Source organism: Macaca nemestrina, chromosome 11 (assembly GCF_043159975.1).
Source record: "Macaca nemestrina isolate mMacNem1 chromosome 11, mMacNem.hap1, whole genome shotgun sequence".
Taxonomy (NCBI): domain Eukaryota; kingdom Metazoa; phylum Chordata; class Mammalia; order Primates; family Cercopithecidae; genus Macaca; species Macaca nemestrina.
The window spans coordinates 93,651,289-93,668,476 of record NC_092135.1 but is presented as its reverse complement, the minus strand read 5'-3'; the positions used below and the strand labels follow the sequence as shown (position 1 = coordinate 93,668,476).

The window sequence follows — 17,188 nt, the reverse complement described above, 5'->3', positions numbered from 1 at the left end:
AATTGTATATATAAATTAAGATATTTATTTAAAACACAGTACTGGATATTCTAGCAGTATTTCTGTGAAAAAATAAAATGTCAGCACCTACAAAAATGCCAGAGACCAAGCTCCTTTGCCCTGGAGGCATACAGAAGAGAGGGCAGGAAAAACAAAAGGACAGGGCAAAGTATTTCTGGTTATTTTCTCTGAAGTGAGATGAACTAGAAATGAGAACATCTGAATGACTTGATCCTTTTGCCTCTTCAGTAATGTTCTTCCTTCACCCACTCTTTGGGCTGCTGCTATTGTCATGCCCGCTAATTGTTAGATACACACCAATGCTTAGAGAAGAAATTGCACACCTTTGCAAAATGATGTCTTAAAGTTCCCACACTTTTCCTTTAGCATATTAGGAAGACAATGACTGCCTTGTGGAAAGCAGAGGAGGTAAGTGGAATGCCGGTTGCCACTGGCTGTGAATGGAGAGTGGGCACTTACCTACTCCTGGCTTATTCTGCTGCCCACCCTCATGAAAAGAATCCACAGACCAATGCATGTTAACTTGGTTGCCATATTTTATTTTATTTATTTATTTTTTTATTGTACTTTAAGTTCTAGGGTACATGTGCACAACATGCAGGTTTGTTACATATGTATACTTGTGCCATGTTGGTGTGCTGCACCCATCAACTCATCAGCACCCATCAACTCGTCATTTACATCAGGTATAACTCCCAATGCAATCCCTCCCCCCTCCCCCCTCCCCATAATAGGCCCTGATGTGTGATGTTCCCCTTCCAGAGTCCAAGTGATCTCATTGTTCAATTCCCACCTATGAGTGAGAACATGCGGTGTTTGGGTGTTTGATTTTCGGTTCTTGCGATAGTTTGCTGAGAATGATGGTTTCCAGCTGCATCCATGTCCCTACAAAGGACACAAACTCATCCTTTTTTATGGCTGCATAGTATTCCATGGTGTATATGTGCCACATTTTCTTAATCCAGTCTGTCACTGATGGACATTTGGGTTGATTCCAAGTCTTTGCTATTGTGAATAGTGCCGCAATAAACATATGTGTGCATGTGTCTTTATAGCAGCATGATTTATAATCCTTTGGGTATATCCCCAGTAATGGGATGGCTGGGTCATATGGTATTTCTAGTTCTAGATCCTTGAGGAATCACCACACTGTTTCCCACAATGGTTGAACCAGTTTACAGTCCCACCAACAGTGTAAAAGTGTTCCTATTTCTCCACATCCTCTCCAGCACCTGTTGTTTCCTGACTTCTTAATGATTGCCATTCTAACTGGTGTGAGATGGTATCTCATTGTGGTTTTGATTTGCATTTCTCTGATGGCCAGTGATGACGAGCATTTTTTCATGTACCTGTTGGCTGTATGAATGTCTTCTTTTGAGAAATGTCTGTTCATACCCTTTGCCCACTTTTTGATAGGGTTGTTTGTTTTTTTCTTGTAAATTTGTTTGAGTTCTTTTAGGTTCTGGATATTAGCCCCTTTGTCAGATGAGTAGATTGCAAAATTTTCTCCCATTCTGTAGATTGCCTGTTCACTCCGATGGTAGTTTATTTTGCTGTGCAGAAGCTCTTTAGTTTAATTAGATCCCATTTGTCAATTTTGGCTTTTGTTGCCATTGCTTTTGGTGTTTAAGACATGAAGTCCTTGCCCATGCCTGTGTCCTGAATGCTATTACCTAGGTTTTCTTCTAGGGTTTTTATGGTTTTAGGTCTAACATTTAAGTCTCTTATCCATCTTGAATTAATTTTCGTATAAGGAGTAAGGAAAGGATCCAGTTTCAGCTTTCTACTTATGGCTAGCCAATTTTCACAGCACCATTTATTAAATAGGAAATCCTTTCCCCATTTCTTGTTTTTGTCAGGTTTGTCAAAGATCAGATGGCTGTAGATGTGTGGTATTATTTCTGAGGGCTCTGTTCTGTTCCATTGGTCTATGCTGTTTTGGTTACTGTAGCCTTGTAGTATAGTTTGAAGTCAGGTAGTGTGATGCCTCCAGCTTTGTTCTTTTGACTTAGGATCGTCTTGGCAATGCGGGCTCTTTTTTGGTTCCATATGAACTTTGAAGCAGTTTTTTCCAATTCTGTGAAGAAAGTCATTGGTAGCTTGATGGGAATGGCGTTGAATCTATAAATTACCTTGGGCAGTATGGCCATTTTCACGATATTGATTCTTCCTATCCATGAGCGTGGTATGTTCTTCCATTTGTTTGTGTCCTCTTTTATTTTGTTGATCAGTAGTTTGTAGTTCTCCTTGAAGAGGTCCTTCACATCCCTTGTAAATTGGATTCCTAGGTATTTTATTCTCTTTGAAGCAATTGTGAGAGGAAGTTCATTCATGATTTGGCTCTCTGTATGTCTGTTACTGGTGTATAAGAATGCTTGTGATTTTTGCACATTGATTTTGTATCCTGAGACTTTGCTGAATTTGCTTACCAGCTTAAGGAGATTTTGGGCTGAGATGATGGGGTTTTCTAAATATATAGTCATGTCGTCTGCAAACAGGGACAATTTGACTTCCTCTTTTCCTAACTGAATACCCTTTATTTCTTTCTCTTGCCTGATTGCCCTGGCCAGAACTTCCAACACTATGTTGAATAGGAATGGTGAGAGAGGGCATCCCTGTCTTGTGCCAGTTTTCAAGGGGAATGCTTCCAGGTTTTGCCCGTTCAGTATGCTATTGGCTGTGGGTTTGTCATAAATAGCTCTTATTATTTTGAGATATGTTCCATCAATACCGAATTTATTGAGAAATTTTAGCATGAAGGGCTGTTGAATTTTGTCAAAGGCCTTTTCTGCATCTATTGAGATAATCATGTGGTTTTTGTCTTTGGTTCTGTTTATATGATGGATTATGTTTACTGATTTGCATATATTGAAGCAGCCTTGCATCGCAGGGGTGAAGCCCACTTGATCATGGTGGATAAGCTTTTAGATGTGCTGCTGGATTCAGTTTGCCAGTATTTTATTGAGGATTTTTGCATCGATGTTCATCGGGGATATTGGTCTAAAATTCTCTTTTTTTGTTGTGTCTCTGCCAGGCTTTGGTATCAGGATGATGTTGGCCTCATAAAATGAGTTACGGAGGATTCCCTCTTTTTCTATTGATTGGAAGAGTTTCAGAAGGAATGGTACCAGCTCCTCCTTGTACCTCTGGTAGAATTTGGCTGTGAATCCGTCTGATCCTGGACTTTTTTTGGTTGGTAGGCTATGAATTATTTCCTCAATTTCAGAGCCTGCTATTGGTCTATTCAGGGATTCAACTTCTTCCTGGTTTAGTCTTGTGAGAGTGTAAGTGTCCAGGAAATTATCCATTTCTTCTAGGTTTTCTAGTTTATTTGCGTAGAGGTGTTTATAGTATTCTCTGATGGTAGTTTGTATTTCTGTGGGGTTGGTGGTGATATCCCTTTTATCATTTTTTATTGCATCTATTTGATTCTTCTCTCTTTTCTTCTTTATTAGTCTTGCTAGTGGTCTGTCAATTTTGTTGTTCTTTTCAAAAAACCAACTCCTGGATTCATTGATTTTTTGGATGATTTTTTTTGTCTCTATCTCCTTCAGTTCTGCTCTGATCTTAATTATTTCTTGCCTTCTGCTAGCTTTTGAATGTGTTTGCTCTTGCTTCTCTAGTTCTTTTAATTGTGATGTTAGGGTGTCAATTTTAGATCTTTCCTGCTTTCTCTTGTGGGCATTTAGTGCTATAAATTTCCCTCTCCACACTGCTTTAAATGTGTCCCAGAGATTCTGGTATGTTGTATCTTTGTTCTCATTGGTTTCAAAGAACATCTTTATTTCTGCCTTCATTTTGTTATGTACCCAGTAGTCATTCAGGAGCAGGTTGTTCAGTTTCCATGTAGTTGAGTGGTTTTGATTGATTTTCTTAGTCCTGAGTTCTAGTTTGATTGCACTGTGGTCTGAGAGACAGTTTGTTATAATTTCTGTTCTTTTACATTTGCTGAGGAGTGCTTTAGTTCCAACTATGTGCTCAACTTTGGAATAAGTGCGACGTGGTGCTGAGAAGAATGTATATTCTGTTGATTTGGGTTGGAGAGTTCTGTAGATGTCTTTTAGGGCCCCTTGGTGCAGAGTTGAGTTCAATTCCTGGATATCCTTGTTAACTTTCTGTCTCATTGATCTGTCTAATGTTGACAGTGGGGTGTTAAAGTCTCCCATTATTATTGTATGGGAGTCTAAGTCTCTTTGTAAATCTGTAAGGGCTTGCTTTATGAATCTGGGTGCTCCTGTATTGGGCGCATATTTATTTAGGACAGTAAGCTCTTCCTGTTGAATTGATCCCTTTACCATTATGTAATGGCCTTTGTCTCTTTTGATCTTTGTTGGTTTAAAGTCCGTTTTATCAGAGACTAGGATTGCAACCCCTGCTTTTTTTTGTTCTCCATTTGCTTGGTAGATCTTCCTCCATCCCTTTATTTTGAGCCTATGTATGTCTCTGCAAGTGAGATGGGTCTCCTGAATACAGCAAAGTGATGGGTCTTGACTCTTTATCCAATTTGCCAGTCTGTGTCTTTTAATTGGACTATTTAGTCCATTTACACTTAAGGTTAATATTGTTATGTGTGAACTTGATCCTGTCATTGTGATATTAGGTGGTTATTTTGCTCGTTAGTTGATGCAGTTTCTTCCTAGCCTCGATGGTCTTTACATTTTGGCATGTTTTTGCAATGGCTGGTACTGGTTGTTCCTTTCCATGTTTAGTGCTTCCTTCAGGATCTCTTGTAGGGCCGGCCTGGTGGTGACAAAATCTCTAAGCATTTTCTTGTCTGTAAGGGATTTTATTTCTCCTTCACTTATGAAGCTTAGTTTGGCTGGATATGAAATTCTGGGTTGAAAATTCTTTTCTTTAAGAATGTTGAATATTGGCCCCCAGTCTCTTCTGGCTTGTAGAGTTTCTGCCGAGAGATCTGCTGTTAGTCTGATGGGCTTCCCTTTGTGGGTAACCCGACCTTTCTCTCTGGCTGCCCTTAACATTTTTTCCTTCATTTCAACTTTGGTGAATCTGACAATTATGTGTCTTGGAGTTGCTCTTCTCAAGGAGTATCTTTGTGGCGTTCTTTGTATTTCCTGAATTTGAATGTTGGCCTGCCTTACTAGGTTGTGGAAGGTCTCCTGGATGATATCCTGAAGAGTGTTTTCCAACTTGGTTCCATTTTCCCCCTCACTTTCAGGCACAGCAATCAGATATAGATTTGGTCTTTTCACATAATGCCATATTTCTTGGAGGCTTTGTTCATTTCTTTTTCATTTTCTTTCTCTAGACTTCTCTTCTTGCTTCATTTCATTCATTTGATCTTCAATCATTGATACTCTTTCTTCCAGTTGATCGAGTCAGTTACTGAAGCTTGTGCATTTGTCACGTATTTCTCGTGTCATGGTTATCTCTGTCAGTTCGTTTATGGCCTTCTCTGCATTGATTATTCTAGTTATCCATTCTTCCATTCTTTTTTCAAGATTTTTAGTTTCTTTGCTCTGGGTACGTAGTTCCTTTAGCTCTGAGAAGTTTGATCGACTGAAGCCTTCTCCTCTCAACTCGTCAAAGTTATTCTCCATCCAGCTTTGTTCTGTTGCTGGCAATGAGCTGTGTTCCTTTGGAGGGGGAGATGCGCTCTGATTTTTTGAATTTCCAGCTTTTCTGCCCTGCTTTTTCCCCATCTTTGTGGTTTTATCTGCCTTTGGTCTTTGATGCTGGTGACGTACTGATGGCGTTTTGGTGTGGGTATCCTTTCTGTTTGTTAGTTTTCCTTCTAACAGTAGGTCTGTTGGAGATTGCTTGAGGTCCACTCCAGACCCTGTTTGCCTGGGTATTAGCAATAGAGGCTGCAGAAGATAGAATATTGCTGAACAGCAAGTGTTGCTGTCTGATTCTTGCTCTGGAAGCTTCGTCTCAGGGGTGTACCCTGCTGTGTGAGGTATTAGGTGTTGGTCTGCACCTAGCGGGGGATGTCTCCCGGTTAGGCTACTCAGGGGTCAGGGACCCCCTTGAGCAGGCAGTCTGTCTGTTCTCAGATCTCAACCTCCGTGCTGGAAGATCTGCTGCTCTCTTCAAAGCTGTCAGACAGCTGTCAGACTCCACCCAGAGGTGGAGTCTACAGAGACAGACAGGCCTCCTTGAGCTGCGGTGGGCTCCACCCAGTTCGAGCTTCCTGGAGGCTTTGTTTACCTACTTAAGCCTCAGCAATGGTGGGTGCCCCTCCCCCAGCCTCGCTGCCACCTTGTAGTTAGATCTCAGACTGCTGTGCTAGCAATGAGGGAGGCTCCGTGGGCATGGGACCCTCCAGGGTTGCCATATTTTAGCAGGTTCTGCAGAGAGTGTGATTATATGGGAGACCGCTTGCTAAAGCTGGTAGTGTAGGAAAAGGGGCCTAGGCTCAGGACCTTTAATTTGTTTATCAAATCATTTTTTTTATAAGTGTTTTCTTTCTTCTGACTACCATACATTTTAAACTTGATGCTGTCTACCCACTTAAGGACCTAGCACAGCATGACTCATGAATCAGGTAATAATGGATAAAATGTGAAATCTCAGCTCTGCCCTTTTGCTGGAAAGACCTTAGGCAATGAGTGACGTTAAGAACTGACTCTCATGCGGCAGAGATCTTGCCCAAAGTCAAGTGTTAATAGTAATTTCAAGGATAAAAGAAATTGTGGGCACAGGTGAAGCAGACAGAGGCATGGAACCCTTGATGTGGCTTCTTAGGTCCTCTCTTGCCACAGTGGAGGCACTCTGGCTAAGAGTAAGAGATGAAGTCACTAGATAATATACGCAGTTACATTATTTACACAGAAATAATCTTGACATACCTCTATTTTATACTTACAGCTTACATTACATTTTTCAGGAAGCTATGTCCCACAAATACTGAGTCTCAGGGAGTTTAAGTACTTCACCTGAAGTCCACAGCTCATAAGCAGTAGAGTCAAATGAGAAGTGAGGTCCTTGGGACTGTGAAGCCCAAGGTCTCGCCATTGCATGGTAGTGTTACTCAAAGTGATGCATAACAGGCATGGGAAGCCCACAGCAGAAGAGGAAGTTGATCTCAAGATGATCACCAAGCTGTGGCTCTTCCTTGCTTCCTTCCTGAACACAGCTAGAACTAGCCTCTGAATGTGGGTGTGGGGTGGCTTGAGCCTGAGAGAGACCCATTGTCTTATAGATTAATGCAGTTGGCTGTAGGGACTGAGAATGTGCTAAGGATTCAAATCCTTCACTACTTCAACTTGAACTCATATTTGCTGAAGGAAAAGAGAGGAATCATTGGTGTATACAAAAAAGCTTGAATTATAAGGATCTGAAAAGGAGAATCCATCTTTGTACACTCTAGCTAATACCTGGCTACTCTTTCATATCTGTTGAGCATTTACTATATTCTGGACAATGTGTAAATATTTTCCTATTTATTACATCATTGTAGGACTGTGAATGTTATATTGGTTGTAATTTTCTATACCATCAGGGGAGAGTTCAGCCCAAGGGGAGTGTGTACACATGTATGTATGTGTGTGAATTCATTCAGTGAAGGGGATAAGAAATTTGGTTTAGCACACAAGGGCAATTAACTTGCATAAACATTATACTATATAGAGTCAGATAATCTGAATAATTTTGTTTTTCCTGACACTTATATATTTTTTACTTATATTACTTTCTAAAACATGTTAATATATTTGAGTTCAGAAACATTGATCAAGGGCCAGGTGCAGTGGCTCATGCCTGTAATCCCAGTACTTTGGGGAACCAAGGCAGTTGGAGCTCAGGAGTTCAAGACCAGCCTGGGCAACATAGTGAAACCCCACAAGAAATACAAAATTTAGCTGGGTGTGGTGGTGCGCACTTGTGGTCCTCGGTATTTGGGAGCTGAGGTGGGAGGATTGCTTGAGCCTGGGAGGCAGAAACTGCAATGAGCCATGATCATGCCACTCTGCTCTCCAGCCTAGGCAACAGAGTGAGACCCTGAAAAATTTTTTTAAAAATTAAAAATTAAAAAAAAATAAAGACAGGGAAAGGAAAGGAAAAAAGAAAGAAAAAGAAAAGAAAAGAAAGAGAAAGCAAGGGAGGAAGGAAGAGACTGAAAAAGATTCAATCTTAAGGAAAGATGACTTATTTTTGTCTTGTCCATGGCATATATAGTATAGGCTTCTTTAGTGATACGTATTATATACATGCGTGCGTGCACATACATACACACACACACGTAGTAATCTTTATTCAAAAAGTGCCTTTACATTTTCATGATGAAATTAATCCTAGTACTTATATTTTAAAATTTTGAAATAATATTGGACTGTTTCCTTATACTATCATCATTATATTTTTGCCCTCTGTTCACATGTGCATGAAACAGACTCCAGATAGGAAATGGTTAATTTTTGATGGCCCAGTAGATGCAGTGTGGATTGAGAATATGAACACTGTGTTGGATGACAACAAGAAGCTATGTCTCATGAGTGGGGAGATTATTCAAATGTCACCACAAATGAATCTAATTTTTGAGCCAATGGATTTAGAAGTTGCTTCCCCTGCAACTGTAAGTTCTCCGTTTTGACATCTTTTTATAAATTATAAGGTATTATGAATGCATGTATTTGCTTAGTACCTTTGACTTTAAACAAAAAATATGAGCAGAATTTCTTTTAAGAGCAATCTTTGATTCTCAAAGTACAGATACATCTGTTGACTTACCTTGACAAATTTAGTGGTCAGGATGTTTTCCTCTTGGTTTAGGACTATTTGGTAAAGTTAGACACAAAAATCGAGATCATGAAATAATATAATATAAGCTTTCCCCTCCTCCAAGACTTTGCTGAAGATTGTAAGAAACAGAGGTGCCAAATCATATTTATTTTATAAGCATTCCCTTGATGGTAACCACTTATGGCTTTCCAGGTTTCCAGGTGTGGCATGATTTACATGGAGCCTCAAATGTTAGGCTGGAGACCACTGATGTTATCTTGGGTGAATATGTTACCTGCGTCAGTCAGTGTTATTCAAAAGGAATTTATAATGAGCTTATTTGACAGAATGGTCCCTGTTTCGATTGAATTTATTAGAAAGCATACAAAGGTAAGAGAAATGAGAATTTTAAGATTAAAAAATAAATGGAAAACTCAAATTAGACTTACATATCAATTTTAATGTCTGTTTTTATTATCAGCTAAGAGATATTAAATCAAAACATTTTTCTGATTAAGTTAAAAATTTAAATTAGAATTCATACAATTCACTAAAAATATTTTAAATGAGGTGTATTGATGCTACTCTTTTCTCTCTCTCTGAAAAAAGAGAACTCAAAGGCCCACATAACCATGTCAAAATGTTTTTTCTTTTTTCTGATGGGCTATTGCATTTTAAATAATTTCCATTGTTACAATAGTCTTTATTATCCAAAGTTCCTAAAATAAGCCAGTCAGTCCATGGTAGAAGGACTGGAAAGAAGTCCTAAAGTAGGCAAATTCATTTTTCTTTCTTTCAGTACACACTGGGGAGGGGAAGGGAATTGCGGGGGGGGTGGTAGAAGGGAGGAAAATGACAAGGAAATGGGAGTCTCCTGCCTCTGAGAGTTGAACTCTCTCCAGCTGGAAATTACAGAGCAAGAATGTTTAATTTCTGCTTTGGGAGATGCTGACCAAAGGTCTTTTAGAATGACTTTGGCCCAGGAGCAAATGTAGGGAAATAGGGTTGATAGTACTCTTACTGTTGAAGATATAACAAAAAGTCTTGAAGCAGAAGTTTAGCTCAAGGAACAGATTTGGAAAATGGAGTTTAAAACCACGTTAATATAGATTACCTAAAGAAAAATTGCAGAGAAAAAAAGAAGAGAGCAAGGGATAGAATCACAGGTACATCAGTGATTTAGACAAGAGAGAGGAAAGAGGGAAGAACATCTGAAGGAAGTGATGTGTCTTCCATACGGCTTTCAAGAAGTTTGGCTGTAACTGAAATATGTTGTAGATATGAAGTAATCGTGTTTCAAAAACAATTAAACATGTATGAACTGGGGTCATAATAAAATAAGCTTCAGGGCCTTTATGACTTTTATTCTGGCATTGTCAGAGAATTTAGATAATACAAATAATAAACAAATTTTCTATATAACCGAAACATCCTTTCTATAGGAAAGCATGAAACTTATAATGCAAGCTTTTTAAAATGTACTGTGCACTTCTGTTATCTCTTGAAGAAATTTTGAATGCCTGTTATTTACTATGTAGCAATAATTATCTGTTTTATTTGTAATGATAACTATTTGTATTTTAGTGTTGCATCAGTAATACTTAATCCCACACTTAGAAACTCAGCTGTCATTTCTGATGTTTCTAATGGGGTGGCAGCTGAACATGAAGTCACCTGCTTCTAATCTTCAGGGAGTCTGTTTCAGAGAGTTAATTTTTACTTGTTAATCACCAAACACTGTGACTTTGGCAATTGGAAGAGAGCTGCATGGGGAGAAGACAAACGCCTATGAGAACTTGCTATATGCTGCATGGTTCTAGGAGCATTACACGTTATTTCATTTATTTTATAAACTCTCATGGTGACAAGCAGAAAAGTAAAGTGCATGACAATTTCAGCACTCCAGCAAGGTTTTTGAGGGTTCCAAGCCTTGGAATTGTACTTCATAGTAATGAGTTTACTATGAGGATTGCTGTGGCTTATAAATATGCTCTAAAATTGATTTTACTTATTAAGCATTTTAGATATACAAATTAACTGCCTTCTATGAAATTTTTTTAGTGTTTTTGTTTATAAAATTAATATACCTTGGAATCCATATCTTAAATTAACTACATATGTAACAGCAATTTTTTAAAATTTGAGAATCGATACGAAAAGTTAAAGAGTGCACACTACCTAAATGTAACATCCATTTCTCCCAAGTGAATTGTAATAGGAGTACCTACTCATAGATAGTATGAATTTAAAATTATTGCTATGGTTAACATTAAATGAGCTTAATAAATATTAGCTGGGGATAGTTTAGCTAGTACCTAATTTAAATTGTTTAGACTTTTTCTTACTGACTTTTCAGGAATTATCTCCTACTTCCGACGCAAACTTGGTCCGATCCTTAATGAATCTAATAGACTGTTTTATGGATGATTTTGCTGATGAAGTCAAACTAAAGGAGAGAAGTGATCGAGAAACTTACTCTTTGCTTGAGGTAAGGTCCATTGCCTTCTGTATCCTGCTACAGAAAGACAGGTATCTACTGCTTTCCCCAAAGCTTCCTAATTTATGAAACTCATTTTGCCCCTGAAGTTGGAGACTAGTCGATGGGCGGTAGCTGAAGAGTGAGCAAAGAGCCAGGCCCCAGATTCTGAGTGCTGGTGGGGAAGCTTCTTGCCTGGCAGTCATGGTACGTCATGAGGTTTGGGCGGAGCCAACTGATCACCTCAGATCTGCTACTGAAATCTCAGGTCGTTTGACCAGCCTTAGAAATGATCCATTCCCAAAATGTCAGTGACCATTCTGGCAATGAGATTTACTTCCTTTCCAAATTATAATAATTTATTGCTTTTTTTTCCTTGATTTTTCTTCCTTTTCTCATGAGATATAAATTATTTGTATACATATGTGTGAGTATATAAATATATATTTGGATTAAGGAAAGCAAGAAAATATATAGGTAATCAATAAACCGATTTTTAAAATGGGAATAAAAATATCAGTAGACTTTGGATTTTTTAATGAAAATATTACTACACTACTCATGGTAGCACTTCTACCATGGTCACTATGGTACTTGCTTAACTTATATGTTTTGAAATGAATTAAGTTTTAACTTAGTGTTGAATGGTTTCTGGAGAGAAAGTCTGTGAGTAAACTAGGAGTAGGTGAATAGGGTTGAAGTAGAGTCCAGAATTTTCATGAGCATAGTCCAGAATCTCTTGACTTTGTATTTAACAAAAGACCTTGTTTTAAAACAAGCAAACAGGCTTCCTACCTTATTGGTGGGTCTTGTCTTGTACCCTGTTTCCTCTTTTTGAGTCTGGAAAGAAGAAAGCTAGTATCTTTTGCTTGCAGAATTGCAATTCTAGTTTAGACACTTAATGCTCAGATATTACAAATAAAATAATTTAAATTTGTTCTACTTAAAGTAAACCCACCATATCAAAATTTAAATAGAAAATGGATATGTATGTTATTTGCTTTATTAAAGTGTGCCTTAATACCTTAATAGTAAGTTATTTCTATGTTCCTTTTAATATCAAGCTACTGTCATGTGTTGAAAATATGAGATTTACTAGATTAATCATTCTGAAGTTTCACTATGGCCAGAATGTATTCTTTATTTTGTATTATCTTCTCTACGATTTTATAAGACGTGCGATTTGATTTTTTAAAACCCTTATGATTACAAAATCCTAAGATGACCTACTAATATATCTGAGCTTACGTGTTTCCTTTCAGAGATACTAATCTGACTGATCTGATATGTAAGCCTCAAGGACAGATTAAAATTATTCTTTAATTGTTCTTAATCTTCTCATCTCTCCAATGCAGGGCATTTTTCTGTTTTCATTGATCTGGTCCATTGGTGCTTCTTGTACAGATGATGATCGGTTGAAATTTAATAAGATTCTTCGAGAACTTATGGAAGGTCCAATTTCAGAACGAACTCGAAATACGTTTAAATTACAGAGTGGTACTGAGCAAACATCCTCAAAAGCACTAACGGTCACATTTCCTGAAAAAGGGACAATTTATGATTATCAATTTGTCACTGAGGTAAGAGTTCTGAAGCAAGATTTGTAGCTGCTAGCCTGGCAGAGTCCCCTCTCTGACACACAGCATATAATGGCTCTGTGGCCACCTTCGTCATCACAGTTTACCTTAAGAGACAGCATAGAATAGAGGAAGATGCACTGGCTTGAATTCAGACAGCTCTAGGTTTGAGTCCTAGTAAAGTCACTTTCTTTCTGGATAGCCATGGACTAGTTGATTTCTCTGAACATAGTTCTTTCCAATGATACTATGAGATAATAATATCTAATGGACCAGTTGCACTCATTAAATAGAATCACAGCAGGCACATACTGTTTAAGGACGGCTGTTAGAGGTTCATGGTGCATGTTAGTATATTAGGCACTAAGAAGTCCTGTAGGAATCCAGCTGGTGTAATCTTAATTCAGTGCTTCCCAAACGGATTGAAAATAAAACTTGGGTGGTGGTTGTTTTTGTATAACAACTCCCACAAGTATTGTACTGAGGACCAAGTTTAGGAATATATATTATTTAAATATATACAGATTTAAGTAAAATTGGGATCATATCACATTCCCAATGGGCAGCTTTATATCCTTCTTGTTTTCTTAATAATGAGAAAAGCTTTCCATTTCACTAATGTTTCTTCAGTAAACTTGCTTTCTAAAGTCAATTTCCTGCCCTTGGACATTGGACTGGTTTTGTTGTTTTCAGATTCTCACTTTTATAAGTACTACTTTGGTAAATATTCTTAGATACAAGTCATTGGGTACATATCTGATTATATCCTTAAGATAAATTTCTAGAAAAGGCATTACTGTATTGCTTTTTGAATTTTTATGGTTCTTGCAATGTATTGCTACGTCACCCCAGAAGGCGAGACTATGCCCAACACATATTTTTTACTTTATTTAATTTCAAATTACTGATAATACCCTGCATTTTCAGGGTAGTTTACAGTTTATTAAGCTTTCTGCAATTATTTCCATTTCATTTTCCAACACTTTGGTGAGGTGGGAAGGATGAGATTATTTTGCAAGTTTTGCCATTGAGGAAATGGGGCTCAGAGATTTAAGATTTAATGTGATAGTCCCAGGATCACACAACCTGATTCTTTTTTTTTTTTTTTTTTTTTTTTTTTTTTTTGAGACTGAGTCTCACTGTGTCGCCCAGGCTGGAGTGCAGTGTCGCGATCTCGGCTCACTGCAAGCGCCACCTCCCGGTTTCACGCCATTCTCCTGCCTCAGCCTCCTGAGTAGCTGGGACTACAGGCGCCCGCCACCACGCCCAGCTAATTTTTTGTATTTTCAGTAGAGACGGGGTTTCACCGTGTTAGCCAGGATGGTCTTGATCTCCTGACCTCGTGATCCGCCTACCTCGGCCTCCGAAAGTGCTGGGATTACAGGCCTGAGCCACTGCGCCCGGTCAGGTTTTCTGATTCTTAATGGTTCCTTTCCTATATGGTATCAAAAGACACATGTTTGAAAAGATTAACAAGAATTTGGGAAAGGCATTATTTTCTTCATTTGTTCTAGAAATATTTCTTTATAATACAATTTTCAGACTGATGTGAATTTAACACCCCCCTAAAAAAAATTCTGTGCTGTACACACAGCCTTCTACCTGAAGATACAAGAATGAATAAAGCACAGTGCTGCCCTCAGTGAGTTCATAACCTCTTCAGATGACAGTCATGTGTCATTCTGGCCCAAGGAGTGCCATGCATCAAAGCTCAGGCCCAAGGAAGTGGCGGGGGCGGGGGACCAGCAGGTGCCTCAGTGAGGCCTGGTTGTGAAGGAAGGATGGGTCCGAATTCTGATGTACTTTGAATGACGAAGAATTTAGATTTTATTCTTCAGGAAGGGTGGTGGCGTTTTTCTAAGAAGACAGAGTTAACATGATATTCTTGAATGTTTTGGTTATAAACACGGTCATAGCAAATTAAAATTTTAGTTTTCAAGCTAATTGGATGCAAAGATATGGCATAATGATAACTCATAATAATAATCTCATATAAAGAAATCTTGCTGTTCTAGAGATCTGTTACACAGCAATGTGAACATAGTTAACACTACTGAACTGTTCACTTAAAAATAGTTAAGGGTAAATTTTATGTATTTTTTTACTGTACATTTTTTAAAAAGAAATTTTGCCTACAATGATAAACTAATGTTATAAATACTGTTATGAAAGGCAAGCAATATGCAGCGTATCTTCTAGGGAGAAAAAATTCTATACTGGTTAACATTTATTGAATGAAGTTCTTTACTCTTTACTCTTTAGCTCATTGGTTAGTTTAATTTTCTCAATGCCATTAAATAATCTGACATTTGGCCGCAATAATTGATCATTGGGTTGGCATAAGCAGTGGTTTCAGAACATCAAAAAACCACAGCATTGCTATTTCATTTGTATTCATGTAAAAGCTAGTTTCTCCTTAATTTATACATACAATTTAACCTTCAAACTGAGTATTGTCTCTTAAAAGATAAAACAAATGTATACGTATTGGAGTTTGTTGGTCTTAGTCTTTTCTACAATGGCACAGGAGTATAGAGCTTTTTAAAGTATTTTATAATATTCATTACTTGGTTGTTTATTATAAACAGGGAATAGGAAAATGGGAACCATGGATAAAGAAGTTGAAAGACGCTCCTCCAATTCCTAAAGATGTAATGTTTAATGAAATCATTGTGCCAACTCTGGACACAATTCGATACTCTGCATTAATGGAATTGCTGACCACCCATCAAAAACCTTCAATATTTGTAGGACCAACAGGAACTGGGAAAAGTGTTTACATTATTGTAAGTACCGCAGAAATCTACATATTAAACTGTGCATAATCTTCCTAAAAATGTTAATTTTTGAAATAGTAGACAAATAATTTTTTTTAAATACTCAAGTACTTTGATGTTTGAACTGCAGAGAATTTTTGAAAAATTGCCTAGTTATTTTATACTTTATTTTAGCCAAAAGACCAAGAAGTGATAATTGCCTATTTATTTTTGAAAGTTGATTAATGATATGATGCCATTTTACACCATTAAATTGTTGTCCCATTTATTTTGGTATTTTAATAAGAGTTGTTTGTTCCACATGAGAATTTCATACCTCTTGAAAAGTGTGTTTTAGTTACGCTTGATATCTTCTAAGTTATTTTATATCTGAAGGATTATTATGTAGTAACAAGACTGATTTTCCTTAATGATGTCTGGAATTGTTGTCTGTTAGTTAAGATAATGCTAGATGCTGTAATAGAAAATACCACAGTCTCAGGAGCTTTATGCAGCCTGTGAAGGAGAATGAAGATACTTTTGAGGGCCGCTCTTTGATTGTAGGTTCCAGTTAATTCACATTCTCCCACAGCACCTGTTTCTAGTTCTTTATTGACTTTAACATTACATCTTACAATCTTTCTGAAATGTATTTGGCAATATAGTTACATAGCCATCCTAGTGTTTATTGAATAATCTCTTTCATAAAAGATTGGAATGACATCTCTCATAAACTAAATGCTTGCATGTATGGGAGTATCCAAGAGGAGGGAGAGATACATTTTCACTGAGAATTTAAATCAAGGAGTGTTTTTGGCCTGGATTAAAAAAAAAAAACTAAAAAAACTAGAAGTGTACAGAAAGCTGAGAGATTTATCTAAGATATCACCACGGGTCAGGGAATGGAGACTTAACATGATTGAAGGCAGTGGTTAGAGGAAAATACAAGCCTTTTGTCATTTATACCTTCATCAATTTCAGCCCAGGCAATAAAGTGCCTAGGCATAAAAACATTACTTTTCACAAACTTAGGAACTTAATGTTGTAATCTGCTTTTAAAACTAATATTGTAAATCTTTTTCAATTTCATTATTCTTCTACAAGATGATTTTAAGGGTATTGTAGTATTTGATTCTATAATTTTATAATAATTGATTCAAATCCCCAATTTTCCTAACATTTTGCTTTAGAAATAAGATTGCAGGCCGGGCACGGTGGCTCACGCCTGTAATCCCAGCACTTTGGGAGGCCGAGGCAGGGGGATCACGTTAGGAGAGCGAGACCATCCTGGCTAACATGGTGAAACCCTATCTCTCCTAAAAATACAAAAACAAACAAAAAAAGTAGCTGGGCGTGGTGGCGGGCGCCTGTAGTCCCAGCTACCTGGGAGGCTGAGGCAGGAGAATCGCTTGAACCTGCCAGGTGGAGCTTGCAGTCAGCCAAGATCGTGCCACCGCACTCCAGCCTGGGCGACAGTGTGAGAGTCTGTCTCAAAAAAAATTTTAAAAAAGAAAGAAAGAAGATTGTAATTAACGTTTTTATAGCTAAGTCTTTGTTCTTATTTTTGCTTATTTGTTTAGGAAAATGTCCTAAGATTCCTGGACATGGAATTGTTGATTTTTTGATGAATATTAAGTTGTTCCTCATAAAGGTTATTGTCTGCCATGCCCTTCAGG

The 17,188-nt window shown here is 37.7% G+C and overlaps 1 protein-coding gene across 3 annotated transcripts in view; it reads left to right on the top strand.

Annotated features, from left to right (window-relative positions):
• Positions 1–17,188, top strand: part of LOC105468290 (dynein axonemal heavy chain 7) — a 340,382-nt gene that overhangs the window by 187,400 nt on the left and 135,794 nt on the right. For all 3 annotated transcript variants that reach the window (XM_071073104.1, XM_071073106.1, XM_071073105.1), the window contains 5 exons: positions 8,375–8,557; positions 8,917–9,093; positions 11,060–11,191; positions 12,535–12,759; positions 15,345–15,542. In XM_071073104.1, the coding sequence (XP_070929205.1) occupies positions 8,375–8,557; positions 8,917–9,093; positions 11,060–11,191; positions 12,535–12,759; positions 15,345–15,542 (915 nt within the window). The remainder of the gene's footprint in view (positions 1–8,374; positions 8,558–8,916; positions 9,094–11,059; positions 11,192–12,534; positions 12,760–15,344; positions 15,543–17,188) is intronic.